Source organism: Montipora foliosa, chromosome 3, assembly GCF_036669935.1.
Source record: "Montipora foliosa isolate CH-2021 chromosome 3, ASM3666993v2, whole genome shotgun sequence".
Lineage (NCBI taxonomy): Eukaryota > Metazoa > Cnidaria > Anthozoa > Scleractinia > Acroporidae > Montipora > Montipora foliosa.
Window position 1 is genome coordinate 14,592,726 of NC_090871.1, and position 17,500 is coordinate 14,610,225.

At 40.2% G+C, this 17,500-nt stretch overlaps 1 protein-coding gene across 3 annotated transcripts in view; it reads left to right on the forward strand.

Moving 5' to 3' along the window:
- Positions 1–1,388: 1,388 nt before the first annotated feature.
- The window catches only part of LOC137996861 (uncharacterized), a 20,876-nt gene continuing 4,764 nt past the window's right edge, over positions 1,389–17,500 (forward strand). For 2 of the 3 annotated variants that reach the window (XM_068842479.1, XM_068842480.1), the window contains exons 1-5: positions 1,389–1,482; positions 2,748–2,789; positions 8,097–8,219; positions 12,615–12,955; positions 15,517–15,587. In XM_068842479.1, the coding sequence (XP_068698580.1) occupies positions 1,422–1,482; positions 2,748–2,789; positions 8,097–8,219; positions 12,615–12,955; positions 15,517–15,549 (600 nt within the window). In that variant the 5' untranslated portion in view covers positions 1,389–1,421 and the 3' untranslated portion in view covers positions 15,550–15,587. Of the gene's footprint in view, positions 1,483–2,747; positions 2,790–8,096; positions 8,220–12,614; positions 12,956–15,516; positions 15,850–17,500 lie in introns of those variants that run through there. The other variant, XM_068842478.1, reaches the window with a different exon arrangement.

Sequence of the window (17,500 nt, forward strand, 5' to 3'; positions counted from 1 at the left end):
TAGGTGGATTCTCCGAAAATGCGCGTCTAAAAATCCTTTAAAAAAGACTGGTCAGCAATATTTTTTTCTTGGGCGACGTTGTTTAACTATCGATCATTCTCATTCAGAAATGTCAGGACTGTTGGAACCAGTTATTAAAGGGTTTTCATGGCAGAATGTTTTTCTTTTCACGGTTATTTTTGCAGGAACGCTTTGATAGGTTTAATTTTCACGATTATCCTTTAATCATTCAATCCCTAGCCCTCGATTTGTTTGCCGCTCGCCCGTTCAAACTCGGAAATTTAGCCAAACCTTGAAAGCCAAGTCTTAGCTTGGAAATTTACAGGAGGATTTTCGGCTTCCGAAAAACGCACGAAATCAAACGCAGGAAGAGACAAGATGTTTGGCGTCCTCAACCATACGATGCTCAGGATATAAAAACAATCCTGACTCAGGAGGAGGTGGAGTTCCCGGGTTCAAGACACGTTCTGACCACTGGTTGAATTTGTTCCTCAGCTGGTAGTCCCTGGTTCAACTTCTCGGCCGCACTTGTAAATAGCTAACTGTTTTGCCTCCGGCCAGTTGGGATTCTAAACAGTTGTTGTTGTTGTTGTGTTCTGTCGTTTCGTTGATTGTGTTTCATATATTGGTCCTGAAAGGCCCATGTGGAAAGTGGTCAATTACGTTCGTATATATATATATATATTATATATATATGAAATGTCGCACCGAGATGTTACACGCAGGCGTTTTCATAGATTCGTTGTCTACAATGACTTCATGGGCTTCTAGCATCAGATTACAACGGCAATTGCTAGTAACTTGAGAAGACGTTTCGCATGAAAACAAAATGAGCGTCATAGCATAATATTGACCACCTGTCCAAACTCATTCTTAAAGCAAATGTTCGTTGTTAAGTGCATTCCAATTACAACAGGAAAAAGTCTTAATTCGTTGAGCAATTTCCAAGTTCCACTTCTTTGTTTTTAGTATCATGAAAGGTGCCAAGAATGTCAATAAGTTCAATTAACTTTTGCTGTTCGATTACTGTCGTTCACCAAAGATAGTTACAAACAATCTCCTATCTGTTTTCATCAGAGGTACTGTAGAGCTTTTAAGCTCTACAGTACCTCTGATGAAAACCTCTGATGAAAACTTAAAAGTCTTATTGTAAGCGTCTCCTATCGAAGACAAGTTGTTATTTCATCAAAAAGCGGACAGAATCGAATCAGTTTTAGATAGAATGCATCCAACCCGAGCTGACTGATCACCTTGTGATCGATATTGTGAAACATTCCTATTTTAAAATTATTAGTCGGGGGTATATCACCCCGTGAATAGTGCACAATAAACTTTGTTTTGTAACGTTATTAAAGCTGTCTATTAATGCAAATAAAAGGGATATCAATAAGTCATAACACTTTCAGATTCAAATTCAGTGCATGGTAGGAGCACGTATTTTAGACCGTGGATCGACCGGAATGACGCGGCTTAATTTCGCAGGTAAAATCTATGATGTGGGTAATCGTAATAGTTAGGAGGCCTACCGTTAATGTACTACTTGATCCTAGCGCTAACAAATCTAACAGAACGTTAGGGCTTCGAATCCTAAAATACTGAAACGGAGGATTCAACTACAAAATGAACATGTCTCACTCGAAACTGAATCCAGGAATAACTTACTTCTTCCTTTCCGGAAGGAAATAGAATAGAGTCTATGAACCACTTCTTACCGCGCGATTTTGACAAAATATAAAGTATATTTAGTTCGCATCAGAATGTGAACAGTGTGTTTGGGAAGCTGTTCGAAACTTGAAAAATTCAGTTCTCAATTTTTGAGCACTTTATCGAGAACTGCAACATTTTCGAACCTATATAAGCTAGGGGACAAAATCTTGAAGCCCAATGATCCAGAGAATTTTTTTTTTTTTTCGATTGACTTCGCCTTTTCCTTGGGTCTAAATTATTAATTCACAAGAAATTTTACAAGGCAATTTTTGAGGGGCAATATTAATTGAAAGGTTAGCACAGTGCGATAGTCGTTTATAAAGGAGAAACCGTATCAATAGGAGGACAGAATTATGCAGTAAAAGGTCGACGTCTTAGGAAAAAAAAGTAAATAAATTTTTCAAGCCAGGTGTTCCTCCGAGCATTTCAAAAGTAAACTGTCTCTCTAATTTACTTCGGATGCGAATGGATGAATAAGAATGTCTTCGCAATCGACGGTTTGGGCCTTTATGCCATCCCGCACGCAACAGTCACTTTTTTCTTAATTTATTGACCATGCCCGTAATGAGTTTCGCTACATTGAGCAAATAGAAATTAAGGTCACCTTGAAAAAAAGAAAGACTTATGGATCCGAAAACTATAAAATACGACTCCTGGAAATCTGGAAATTATTAAATGTACGGTTTCTTTTTAGTAACCATGGAAGTGGGACCTGAAGCGATTATTTAAGAAGGCTTGTTGTGTTCATTAATAAATCTGCTGTCCGTCTTATTTATTTTATTTTGACAATATTCTTCTTCCTCTCTCAGGAAGTGGGACCTGAAGCAATTATTTAAGACGGCTTGTTGTGTTCATTAGTAAATCTGCTGTCTGTCTTATTTCTTTTATTTTGAGTATATTTTTCTTCCTTTCTCATAATGTAAAGTTCGTAGCAATCATTGAGATCTGAACTGGCCAAAAATACTGCTTCATCGCTGTCAAACACCTAACATCTCTTTCCAGTTTCTTTTGAATTAACTTTAAATTTTTTTTTTCTTCAGTTCTTTGTTGGTATCTATGGTTCACCAGAGCAATGTTAGAAGGTATGTAAAGATGTGAATCACCAATAATGAAATTGCCCCGTTGCTCTATATAGCTACCGACTAAGCTACAAGGTCAGGCTGTGGGAACTGAAGATGTTAAAGTCACGGCAATGAACATGTACGAATTTGCAAAAACGTAATCCATATCTTGATGCCTATTCTGGTTTGCATAAAATTGAATTCGCCTTAGAAAGTTTCGATTCAAATACCCAACATATCGTCACCCCTGTCTATTGTCTTCATCAGGGGTCATCCAATTTTATCCCAAGAGTTCTTTTATCTGCCACGACTTTGCTAAAAAGGGAAAGGAAGCTTAGTAATTGTAATTAGTATCACCCAACTAGTGGACTAATGCAAATCCTGCATTTTAATTGGCTACGCCACTAGAGGACTATGAATAATAGTTCCCGAGTAGCGAAAAACGTGACGCTTTCTTTCGTTTTATTCTCAAATAAATAATTATTAGTTCAAGTTGCATTTGCTAACTTTATTATTGCCTTTTCTGTCCGACTAGTTGGATGATACTAAAACTAGCCTATTCCAGGCTCCCAGATAGTCGGGGAAATGAAAGCAACTGCATGTAAAAAGCGAGTGGGGGCTTCGCCTCATAGGCTATTGAGCTGGAGCCCTTGCGGAAGGGTCTCAATGGGGTTTAACCGTTAGCCGTAAAAGAGCCAAAAATGTAACCGTTAGCCGTAAAACAAGTTGAAAACCGTTAGCCGTAAAAAAATATAATAGCGCAAATTAAAGGTCTCAATTGTCTTGTAAAGAACTCCATTTACGTATCGTTTAACTAATTCGGCTAATTAAAGTCATTTCACAACGCCGGAATCGAAATGGTGGATGCGTCTTTGAAATGGATCGTATCACACACTTTGACAGACTTGATAGCCGCCTCAGTGACGTTTTGACATCTCTCGCAATTTTCCGATCTTGTTGTTCAGTTTCTCTTTATGAATGGCGTCTATCCATAGCTTCAATCCCGGCCAAAAAGATGGTGACACCAACCCACAATACAACCCCTCGCCCCCGTATCAATGTTGATAGAGCAATAACTTTCGGGCATTCATGAAATAGTCAATAGTTTTTTCCTACTGTCTTTGAAACACAGAAATTTATAACCGAGATTGTAGCAATGGATAGTGAAACTAACACACTGGAGAGGAGAAGCCCATAGAAAAGATACAAAGCAAGGGTTCAAATCGGTTGAGATCACAAATATACTGATTCCTTCAAAAGTATTTTGATTGACCTACTTGGCTTCAATGACCAGGCCAAGAACTTTGGCTTGCGGTCGTTTGACCTGAAACTTTATGCCATACTAACTCAACAACAACTGGAACTGGAATTGCCCTTCTTGTTTGGCTCGGAATGGAAAGCGAGCTAAACGGTAAGTGGCTTTAAAAATCAAGTACGGTAAAACGAGTCAAGAACAGAAAGCAGGGTAGGCTCAAGATGTCAGCTAGGTATGTGGTTTTAATTTCGCTAGTGTCAAGAGCACTGGACTTGAAAGCTTTGAGATAAAAAAGGATCGTAAATGGTTTGAATCCATGGGTCATATAACTGAGTGAAGTACGATCGTCCTGCAGAGTGTAGTCCTGAGAAGGACTGACACTGACTGACGTTTCGGCAAACTGAGGGTAAGTCATCACCGATCAGAGACAAGTGATTTGTGTAAAGTCAGTAGGTGGTATAAATACTCTGGTCGTTGATCTGATTGGTCAACCAAGTCGTGATGTTATTGGTCGTTCGTCAGTTAAGCCGTGTTGTTATAAGCTGTGACTGAAGACTGTAAACAATGATTGGTGCGTTGTTAATCAAATGTCCGTAGGCGTATTTTTAGTAAAATTAGTTGGTTTGTCTGTTGTTGAGATTGTCAATAAGCCGTTTGCACCAATTACTTGTTTTATTTCTTCGACATTAAAAGTTCCAAATTTCAACGTCCCGCACGCGGGACTGATATGTATTTGTGGATCAGATAAATTTCATTTTTTGTCAACCGAGAATGTTCCCTATACTTTTCATGATTTTGCCATGCTTCACACCGATGCATGGAAATTAACGATTATATTTTAAGTTAATTATTATATTCTAAATTATGTAAAACAATGGTAATTAATTATCAAAATTTCAGATAACCGTAATGGGAGCAAATTAACCGTTAACCGTAAAAGGGCCAAAATGTTAATAAAAATGCTTAAAATTTAACTGTTAGCCGTAAAAGCCACTACCCCATTGGGACCCTCTTGCGGGTTACGGGTCTAATTGTTAATTAGCGTTCTTTTATAAGGCGGTGCAAATAGGTGTCTGGAAAAAGGCCCGCCACGATTACCATTCAAAAGAGCGTGGGTGGCATTCATGTGCCCGTAGTTCATATAGATGGACTGGTTCTGAAACTCTGGACACTAAAACAGCGAGAAGAGTGACATCGCGCTTCATGTTAACTTGACCGTGGCCATGTAAAATCTTTTGTCCTCGGTTCACAACCGAGTTTTGAATAAATTGATCGAAACTTCTGATTGGCTGTCTTTTAGAAAAAGGGTGTGGTTTGTGCATGGTCAGGGCCGAAACGGCGAGCAAAAATATAACTGACAAAGAAACTTGTCGAGTTTCATAGCCACATCCATATATTAACTATGATGTGCCAAGCTCCCAAACAAATTAACGGCTTTCATGTTACCGCGTGTTGGTGGTGATAATTCTGGAATTACCCCCCCATCCCCCCCCCCCTTTCCCCCCCCCCCCCCCCCCCCGTAATTGTGTGGTTAGTTAAGCAAGTATGCTTGCAAAGCCTGAAAAACCGCCTTTTGATGCTCCTTTAAACAACGCACCAAACTAAACTGATGTTTGGTCTGCCCGATATACTCACCAACACAGTCATTGCACGGGATAGAGTAAACGGCGTCAGTTCGCTGGGATCCTTAGTTTTGGAAAAATATGACTGAGCGTCTATCGTTCTTTGTTGGCAACTGACGTTACGCATAAATTAGCAACTCAACCAGAAGTCGCTCATGTTGGATGACATGATCTTTGATCTTGCGGGACCAAGCGAATAATTCCGAGCGGGTGGTATAGCTCCGTCTTGCCTGCTCGGGTAGCCAATGACAGCGCGGGATTTGGTTCATTTTGCCCGCTCACGGAGCTAGTCATATAGTAAACAAATATACCACAGGAAGAGGAAATCACTACATTATATGCAAAGCATACTAAAACTTTCACAAAAATGACCCTCCGATCCCCACAAACTATATAAAGAAATGCTAAGACTCGTACTCAAAAATAATTCTTTCCAGTTCAACGGAAAGAACTATCTACAAATTCATGGTACTGCCATGGGCACTAAAATGGCCGTTACCTTTGAAAATATCTTTATGGCCGATCTTGAGGCAGATTCTTATATTAGCAAAAGCGTCATAAAGCCAATGATTTGGAAACAATACATTGACGACATTTTTTCGTTGTGGGATGTCAGCAAACCGGATATAGACAAGTTCATCACACAAGCAAACTCACACCACCCTACCATCAAATTTACGGCTGAGATCTCAAACACTGAAGCCACCACAGAGGGCCCACACAATGTGTTTTTGTGGCCGATTGTTCTTTTATAGTAAATGTACTAGATTTACCGTTTTTTGCCTCACCTATTGCGATATATCGCTAACTATGTATATAAATCAATGATAAATATACGTTGAATTACCTTACCTGTGGTATATAGTCGTCCTTTTTGCCTCACAAGTGGTTTTTTGAGCGATTTTGAATGATTTTGAGTTCGCCTCAAAAACCACTTTTGAGGCAAAAGGACGACTATATACCACAGGTAAGGTAATTCAACGTATATTTATCATTGATTTATATACATAGTTTGCGATATATCGCAATAGGTGAGGCAAACGGTAAATCTAGTACATTTACTATAAAATAACAATCGGCTACACAAACACATTGTGTGGGCCCCCTGTTAAGGCACATTTCTTGACACTATTGCATACAAAGGCAAACGCTTTCAAAATCAATCCATTCTGGATATAAAAACACACTTCAAGCCGACTGAAACCTCTCAGTACACTCATTTTTCCTCCAGCCACCCACCAGGTGTCAAAAAAGGATGCGTGAAGGGCGAATCCCTTAAGACTTTTGCGCACTAATTCTTCAAGAACAACTTTTGAAGAGAACATTTACAAATTCAAATCACGTCTCCGTGCTAGAAACTATCCAAAACGTCTGATTGAGACACTTCTATCAGACATCAAATTCACAGACTGAGGGAGTCAGCGCTAAAGCAAAGGAATGAAATCTCTTAAGATATCTTGCCCCGGGCTTTGTGACACAGTATCACCCGCCAGTGCCAAACCTTAAACATGCACTTGATGCAAAACCAGCAACCACTCCTATCTTTTCAAAGGGGGAAATCCATAAAAGACATACTCGTAAGAGCAATGAAGTTAAAGAGGTCAAAGACCGAAAATATGGTACAAACGCCTCACTCGTTAAGGAGTTCTGTAGGTCTGTCAATCCTTGCTACTTCCTACTGTGCACATTCTGACCCCTTTCCAACTGGGTTATTAAAGTGTCCTTACTCCTTCTTGCTCGGACAAGGCAACGGTCTAAAATGTACTAATCCCCCACCCCATATGGAAAAGCAAAGGCCAAAATGTAATAATCTCCCATCCCTCTTGGAAGGCAACGCAAAAAAAAATGAATTAGTCCCTCACCCCCTAGGGCAAGGCAAAGAGTCAAAGACCCCACAAAGCTCCACCCATGCCCCATGTTTGCAGGGGGTGGAAGGGGGAGGTGGCTTGCTGTGACAGGTGCATTATATATTTGCATAATCCATACCGCTCTTGTCAACATTATCTAAACGTACTTGTATATTATATTTCACACTGTGGCTATGGCTATGTTCGCTTACGTATTCAAAGTGATATAATTTCTTATAATTTTCCTTTTCTTTTTTAATCTAAATATTGTTGGTAATCGGTTAAGTATCTTCCTCTAATCGTAAATCTCGTTTCTTTAATTGTACACAATTGGTCTTAGTTTTGTCATCGTATTTTCGTTTCTCTTGTTTTACCTGTTAATCATTGTAAGTTACTTTTTCATTCTGTAAGGTGGAGTTGCTGCGATTTGTCATGCGTTGAAACCACTGCGCGCCGCGAATAGCTGTAGCTAACTGTGGGCAGTGCTTATTTTATTTTGTACATGTTCTTAAGCCTTAAATAAACTTGAAATTGAATTTGAATAATAAAACATCAAAACGATTGAAATGATTCATTTTACATATTTTTTTATTCTTTATTGCAGCGTCTTGTTCAGACAAGGGATTTTATATTATTTGCTGGGGGATTAAAAAGACTGGAGGTTGTCAAACAGATTTCGCAGTGGAAAGCTGCCAGAAGACTTGCGACCTTTGTCCAGCCACATCAGGTGAATGGAATAGAACGAAGGCAACTATAGGCTGAAAAAATTCCTTTGATTTTCAGATCGTCGCCAATTGTGAATGCAAGAAATAGGGAAGCTTGAAAAATTCAGGCTTGAACAAGATTGGAACCCATAAAAGAAAAGTAGCAAGTTCAGTTTGTAGCATGGCTTTCTGTCATGAATGTTCCTCAAAGGTGGCTTAAACCAGTTTCAACAATTTCAAGAAACTGTTTTATTACAAGGACTATTTCTTCCACACTTTTTTAAAGATTCTAGATTGTAATACCAAATCACTAAATCAAATTACAATTAAGGCAAAACTTCTCATTTGAAATTTGACACTCTTGGCAAGTCCGGCGGTCTGTACACCTTTTTAATCATATTCATAGCTAGAGATGCTCACACGTACGTTTACTACAAGCCTAAAAGCGGAGCCCCCGTTTCTAACTCCAGAAAGCAATATAATGTAATGTACATGGAAAACATTATGCTTTTGCATAAAGTATAAAATTAATCGTCATTATTACGGTATACAGTTTACAGTGATTAAACAGATCAGACACCTCTGAGCTGACACCTGTAAACAAACAAGCCTTGCAAACAATAACCAACAAATGAATTTTAATCAACAACTATAACTGAAATCTTTTTCACTTGATCAATTTCTCTTGATCGTCTTTTATAGCGTAGAAGTATCTTAAATAACAATGACCACAACCAGGTTTTCTGAGCCCGCGAGACTGAGCACCCCCAGCAAACCATTGTTTTAACGAAAACCGCTGGTCAGCAACCTGGTTCTGGTCAATGCTGTCTAAGGTCTTCCCGTTCCAACTGCATTATTCAGAGCAGGTTCCGCAGAAAGGATCCTCTTAGCGCAGCCCCAACGGGATTAGTGTGTCATCTCTGTTCAAGAACCTGTGAAAACAAGGCCGAGCTTGCGGCACACCTCCGCCTACGTCACCAACCTTGTTCCCAGGGTCCTCTCTCTTCCTCACCCGGGCTACGCGAGCCACAAACCGTCTTCATCGCAAGCGATGTGACTTCCATAAATCTCTCAGTTTCACAACAATTTCCGTTTAACTGTCAACCTTTCAGTTCCTCTCTCTTCAGTTTAGAACAACAGCAAAAATGTTATTCATTTAAAAGTCAACCTAAAGCGTAGTAAATTCGCTTACTCCACTGCAATTTCACAAGCCTTAGGGCACCCAACGAGAATATAGTTCAAAACCACTTAAACATAGCATTGTTAAACGTATTTTCGTATTTAAATGGTAGATATAGGCATATTTTTATGCCCTAAAAATTTTATATCTACTCGAATTCCCTAGCCGAAAATTATGGTGATCAAAACTTACTTTTTCGAAAATTTCAGCCAGAAAAAAGGCTCCCGAAAATTCTAGGTGACCTTTTTAGGGTACAAATCCGTTAAAAATTGGCAATTATACCATTTTTTAGATGCTCGAAAATCCTATGACAGGCAGGCAAGCAAGAAATGTTACAACAAACGGTCCGAAAATTCTGGATCTCAAATCATCTTCCGAACAGATATTTTCCGAAAATTGACGTTGGGTGCCCCTTATTTCACAGTCAAACAAAGCAGCTCATGACTGGACATCCATTTCACACAATGATGGTTGAAATATTCAAGAATCTCTGTCAACACGGAATTGCAAACGTTTTCAGGACTTCTTCGTTTTTTAGAGAGTTTTACAAAATATGTGAGGCAGCAAGGCATATATTAAGAACGAAAACATCACGCTTACCTGAAAGCTAACCTTTGTAAATTTGACAAATTGATGTCAGTTTTTCGTGCGTCTGTCTTGTTATTGATCACGAATTTCGTCTGATCCGCAGACTACTTTGACAATGTTATGACAAAATTCATTGTCAATAACAGGACAGACGAATGAAATTAAAACTGGTATCTATTCGTTTTTTACAATAACAAAAAGACAGAGGGGTCAAAATAAAATCAAAACACGAGAAGAACGTGACACAAAAATGAGAGAAACTTCAATTTTTTTCAATCTGACGCGAGCGCGTCAATATCGCATAAATTTATGTGTTTGCCCGCTTATTGACAATAAAAATTAGCCAATGAGCGCGCGAGAATTTTGCAGTCATTGTAAAATTAACAAATAGGCCATTTCCGAGTTGATGTTTGTCTCGGTTTCGAAGGGAGTCTTGGTGCTCAACTATTGCAAGGGAAATGAGTTTGATTTGCATAAGAATACGCAACTCATTTCCATTTGAATGTTGTGCACCAGGACTCGCTTTGAAACTGAGACAAACATCAACTCAGAAATGGCCTATTTGTTAATTTTACAATGACTGCAAAATTCTCGCGCGCTCATTGGCTAATTTTTTATTGCCTGAACACTCCCTTCCCCAAAGGCTCTCCTGCCTCCCCACCCCGACAGTCTGGACGGGCGGACAGGCAGAAAGGCAGACGTACGTGACGTCATAACCAAAATTTCTCGCATGGATAGATTTCCCTGTAGGTTACCATAGACAACAGGAGAAGCCATCTAAAAAGACCTTATAGTTTGTATGGAAACGTTTACATCTCAAAAACGCAACCGTTGACCCCAAGTTACGAGTAGCCTGCGATGAAACTCTTTGCAAAGTTAAAAAATTCTCCATAGTGGAATAACAGGCACCGTAAAGAAATTCCTTACTACAGGGAACGAGTTACAAAACGAAACCTAGTTAATTTCTCTCAACGTATTCCCTGTACAGGTTTACCAATATGAGTACCGACATAATAAGGCGTAAATTTTTTTTGGTGTCAATTTATTGCATCTAATGACAGGCGCGATTTCAGGCTTTACGCGCCAAAGTAGCGCCTAGCTTGCGCGCGGCCCTAAACCTCTAAGGAGCCTCCTTAAATATTCCAATTTTGACTCCACTTTCCAATCAGACACAACACGACTAACTCCAATCACAACACAACTGTGTAGATACATGGGCATGTAGGACAGCAAGCGGCACAAGCCGCTTTATTTTGCTAACCATGAGCATACAAACTCCGCTCTAGCATAACAATACTTAAGCATACTTAATGGTACTGACCTCCTAAAAACATGTTAAAGGAAAAGTACACTGGGCACCTGCCGGATACGAAAACCCAAAACCCTTCGGGAATGAGGGAACGTATTCTCCAAACCCTATGCAAGTGCCACAATCCTATGGAGGCTAAGGGGAAATTTTAACAAAAAAGTAGGCGAAGAAAGCTGAACCTAGACTGATTCAAATCCCTAACGGATCACTATTTGTACGACAAATTACTCATAATCCCCACCAGACAACCGGACCGAATCCTCTGGTCCGTGCCGTCAAAATATCCATTTCTGCCAATTTCGCAGGCTACAACTGTCAGAAATAGCATGTTGTGAAGATAGCTGAGAGTCCGCTCAAGAAATGTTTTTTAAAAATTCTGCAAAAAAGTTGAATTTAGCCTGTTTAGTACTTTCCAGCGATAAAAAGGGGGTCACTGTGTTTGTTTTTGAGATATAGACATTTAAAGACAAAATTCAGGGTGTTTTTACATTAATCGCCTTTTGCTATGGTAGCACAATTCAGCATATTTTACTTTGTCAAGCACTAAATGTTGGTGTATGTGAAACCATAACAGAGCTGCTTGGTGATACTGTTTATGTACAGTGTTGTAGCTAGAGTCAATCCTTCTAATTGTACAGTTTCTTGAAAGGAGTTGAGACTGGTGTGAGCCTCCTTAAATTAACAAAGTAGCAACGAAAGGAAAGCATGAAGCATTGGCTCGATAGCTCTTATAACTACGATCATCTAAAAATCTTATCATATGTCTTTTCACAGTTAAAATATATCTTTTTATTAGTCATATCTAAGCCTGAGACAAATGCGCACAATGGTGAATAGTAAGTATATCGAATGGGAGTTCTGTGGCGGGTGGAGCAGTGGGCCTGGTTCCCCGAGGAACTTACATTATACCCTAACACCAACCATTAGTCCAAACGGGTAAAAAATATAAAGACATTATTCCAGTTTTCATCTCTTTTCTCACAGGATATCATTGCTGTAGAGTAGTCAAAAACGCAATAGCAGCGCTATTGTTTTCTATAAAACGAGACGTAAATATAAGACAACTAACTTAAATGGGCCCTTCACAATTGATTGTATGATTACAAAGACTACCAGACTGTGATTGGTTAACTCGAACAGAATCGTCAGGGATAGAATCAGTGATAGATAAACGCGACATGAATATAGGGTACTTAGTTCCTTGGGGTTGTCTTCACAGCTCCACAGCTCCACAGCTCTATAGCTTCATCAACTGCAAACGCCCCATTCCATATACTACTACGACGTCAGCAATTCAAAGACTTTCCTGTATTAGAACCATGATTTTTTCGTCCTCTTCAGTACATCCACCGTCAGCAGAAGAAGTAGAACACGTCTCAACGACAACCAGACCCACAACTCATGCAATACCTCAATGTGGTGGCCAAAATTTAGCTTTACCAATTAGCCGAGGTCTAATCGTTGACCACAAGCTTCAGGGTCTCGTGATTTGGGCTCACTCTGTTCTCTCAGAACTTCATTGTGAGGATACCTGTCTGCGATTTCCCGCGTGTTTGGCTTACAATTACCGCTATTCGGGAGTGATGGAACAAAGAGTCTGCGAGCTGATGAATAAAGTCACAAATGTCACGAATATTAGAGGATATTGCTGTCGATTTTTTGAGCGGGATAGAGTTCAGAAAGTAAGTACGTAAGTGCCATTAGTTTTGCTTATATGTTTTGGTGCCCATCAAGTGTGCAATAAAGACGTCTGCGTTCAGAAAAGTTGGGCACAGGTCAATGACCTACAACCGTAAAATCACATAAGCACCAAGAGAAAATGAGGGGACAGAGAAGGAGGCTCAAGGCGTTGGCCGGGATATGTCATGTCCACGAAAGTTATTTTTAGACGAGCGGAAGTCTTTGTTCTAGGGGATGTCTGTCTTCCGAGACGCCCGCATGCAGTCTTGCTTCGCTCTCAGGTTCTTAGTGAAAAGAGAAAATGATGGCGCACGTGGAAGGCTTATGAACATATATTTTCTTTCAAACATCGGACCGAGGTTAGCCTGTATGCGGAAGTCTTGGAAGACTTCCGCTCGTCTAAAAATAACTTTCGTGGACATGACATATCCCAAGGGCTGGACCGGGAGCCTCCTTCTCTGTCCCCTCATTTTCTCTTGATAAGCACGTAATACAATCGTGGACAAAATTGGTGACAGACACTTTTTACTCCCAACTCCATATCTAAACCAAGTACTGTATTTCCATCCAGTAAATTCATGTTGCGGATCCACTCTCCCCCCAAAGAATGTTAAGAGATTGCCGGTTATTTCAGTTAGGAGGTTTAGGTTAGGAGCTCATGGTCAGCATTTTCACAGACTAATCTATTTTTAGACCAGTTTTTTTTTCCAATACGTTTAGGGTCTTACTACCAAGATTAAAGTCATAAGCTAATATGGAACATAATCACAAGACATACTTGAGCCACTGATGGCAACCGGAAGACTACCGGAACTGAATGAGCTGTTTTCCTTTTTAACTCAGTGTCAAGGGACTTACCACATTTATACTTCTATGTATCATTTCTCAATTACATACGATTAGTGTATAAATGTGGGAGAAATGTCAGTCCTGGCATGCCAAATGTTCATACATACACACCTACGTGCTTAACTGACCACACCGCCTAGGCGTTTTTCAGGGAAAAGGAAACACAATCAGCGAAACGACAGAAAAGAACAACAATAACATCTGTTAAGAATCCCAACCGGCCGGAGGCAAACCAGTTGACTTTTTACAAGTGCAGCAGAGAAGTTTGACAGGGACTACCAGGATCAAATTCAACGTCGGAGTGGTCAGAATTAGTCTTGAACCCACTTCCGGTTTCCGTTCTTGTCTTAATTAAAAACATCTCGTGCTGAAGCAACCTCGTTCCCATGGTCTCTCTTCTCTGCCTCCATTGCCGTCTTAACGGAAATGGAGGCAGAGAAGAGAGACCCTGGGAACGAGGTTGGTACAAAAAAGTCTATACCAAGGATGCATGCATTTTTATTGGTAATTACGCAAGGCTCGTGATTTTCAGGAAAGGTCTGTTTCGGGGAGTACCAATCTCAAAATAACGAGGTCTCTAAAAAAAAGGGTGATTCAAAGGTAATGACCTTTATTTGAGTCAATGAAACCGGTAACCCCCTTTCACCCTTCCCAGTTAGTAACTAGTTTTTACACAGAGAAGAAAAAAGCGAGCACATTTGAGTCACTGAAGATCAAACTGGGAACTGAGATCCAAAAACTGCCCACTTACCAAATTTTAAACCATGTTTATTTCGATTAAGCAGAGACGACGACTATGTCAGCGAAAATGCTACAAAACAATCGGTTTTACCGTTCTAGTCCTGACAGCGACGTAAAGTATACAATTTTGAGGATATCTGGAGGACTCGAGCACCTGACGATAAATTGTCAACTTTCTCTGCAAGCAACCGCACCATTCATATCAATTTCATTTCCGCAATGTTCATACACACTTTCCATGTCGATCGACTTGGAATAATCTCGAGATTACGCTCTCGTAGCCATCGTCGTCGTCTTTACGTCCGGGGCGATGTCTCGTTCTATGGGTTACTTGCTGGACCTTTTTTTCGTCTTGGATAGACAGAATCCCGCAGAGAAATGGGAAAAAAAAAGGAAGAAATGGAGGATAAAAGGAGGAGGGAAGAGGAGAAGGCGGGAAACGGTGAGAGGGGAAGACTGGGGAGGGGGTCGAGGGGAAGAAGGCAGGGAAGAGGGGGAGGACAAGGGGAAGAAGAAAAGAGGAGAGGGGGGTAAGGAGAAGGGGCAAGGGGGGAAGAAGGCGGGGAAGAAGGAGGGTAGGGAAAAGAGAAGATGAGACAGGGAAGGGAAAGGGAGAAGACGGGGCGGAAATAACCACCCTGGACTTTTTCAAAGTTGAAGGGATCATGAGCATATGAAGATGTCCATTTTGACGATTGACGATGTCAACGACAAACTGTGGAATTGGGAAACGGATTAGTGATGGTCTGGTGTGAATCTTTGCAATACACCTTCGGCTTATAAAAAGGATCGTCGCCACAAAACCTTTGACTATCCCGATTTGCTTACTATTTCCCATCCTCTTTATTTCACATGATTTTAAGTCGAGAACGGAAAGGTTGAAAGATCCTTGAAACAAATGAATCTGAAAAAAAACATTTAACAGAGGAATATCATGTTACATCTTTCTTGTCCTCTGTTGATCTCATTGCAGCTTCTTCTGGGATCTCAGCAGTGCTCTGGCTAACCACGAAGAGACGTTAGCTCAAAATAGGCGGTTACAAGGTAGCTACTGGAAGCAACTGGGTGGTTCAAGTGAAATTAACAGAACGAAAACCTAAAATGTAGGAGATACAAGCAGAAACCTCGGCAGTAAAAAAACTATGTGAATAATAGCTTTCGAAATTACCAAATGTTTGTAAAGTCGATCGAGATTTTTAAAAGCTCATGACATAATCTCTATCTTATTATTATATGTTTTAATGTTTTGATTTTTCCTTTCCTACACAAGTAAATATATATATAACTCCTTTATGGAGTTGCCATAAAGCCATTATGGTAACAACCGGGAGGGCACATTGTATACATATTGTATATATATATATATATATATATATATATATATATATATATATATTTATTTATTTATTTATTTATAGACCACAAATGAAGAGATGGCACAACTTTAGTTTACACCTACATTTCGGCCTTCTTTAGGATGATTAAACTAAAGTTGTGTCATCTCTTCATTTGTGGTCTATTTTTTTATTTATTGCTAGGAGACAACATTTTATGCTTTTGATAACCACTACACCACCAGGACAACCATGCTGGCAACACAGCAATCGAAGGTGTGATTAAAGCCCGGTTTACACTACAGAAAGTTTTTGGCACGGGTGCCCAAAAAGAGTGCAGCAAACTTTGTTTACACTACACCATTTTTACCGTACCAAAATTTTTGGGCCCGCGTAACTTCTCATGGAGCCATGCGCAGTTCAACTATAATGAAGAACGTCCGCGTGATTTTGGTGGAGAATGAGCCGCCATCTTGAAATGTACTTAAAAAAACCGCTAGCCTATATGAATTAAGGCTCAAATTTTGCCCTTTAAAGTGTTTACACTGCTTGTTCTATCCGAACCGTGCCATTTTTTCAGTCCGTACTCGGACTACCTCGCCGAAGGTCCCAGCACGGGTAAGAATTTTGGTTCGGTACGGATAAAATTTGGTACTGACAGGCTGTTTACACTGCAAATTTTATCCGAGCCGAACCTTTTTTTTTGGGAACCGTACCAATTTCACCCAAGCCGTGCCAAAAATTTCTGTAGTGTATACCGGGCTTTACTATCGATCTCAGACGTCCGTGGACAAGGGCTTTTTTTCCAGCCCACTTCACGGACTGTTGATTTCAGTCTGCGGTTGAAAACTTCTGATCACGTGATAACATCTTTTGTTGCTCTGCGGTTTTGAAAATACCGACCACGTGACGCTAGTCCTTCGTTCTTCCCACGGCCGAGATAAGAGAAAAACCTGACGAAGATTTTCCACCTTTTTCTCATTTCCTCGGACAAGGCTTTTCCTGGGTTTCCCGTAATAGCTTCGGCCGGTTTTAATCGCTGTCAACATCGTTTTGCGTTTTTTCTTTGGGGAGAGCAACAGAAAATAGCGTCACGAGATCAGTTTTTTCGAAACCGCAGAGCCGCAAAAATGTTATCACGTGATCAGAATTTTATAACCGCAGACTGAAATCAACGGTTCATGAAGTAGGCTGAAGAAAAGCCCTTGGCGACCGACGTCTGAGATCGATAGTACGTGGTTAGGGTGTGGGCCTCCCAGGAAATTTTCTTTCAAAGTGGCAGAGTAGGAGTCTATAACTCCGCTTGAAACCCAACTAAGGATCAAGTTAATGATACACGACCGTAGTCAATTTAGCGGATGACAAGGAAGGATCCACAAGGGATACTGGCCTTGAATTCGACACATACTCAATCCCACGCACTAAAATTGACCGATAGTATGATTTATGAAGCAGAAATGTCGGCATTTTCAGGTATAAGCCCCAGACCTTTTAGAGCAAAGATGGCTGCCTCGGCTTTGGCTTGCTTCTTGTTGCCGCAAACAACAGCAGGTTGATACTCAGTGCCGTGTACTTTTAAAAAGGAACTGCTAATGGTGAGCGGTTCCATGATCAAAGATCAAG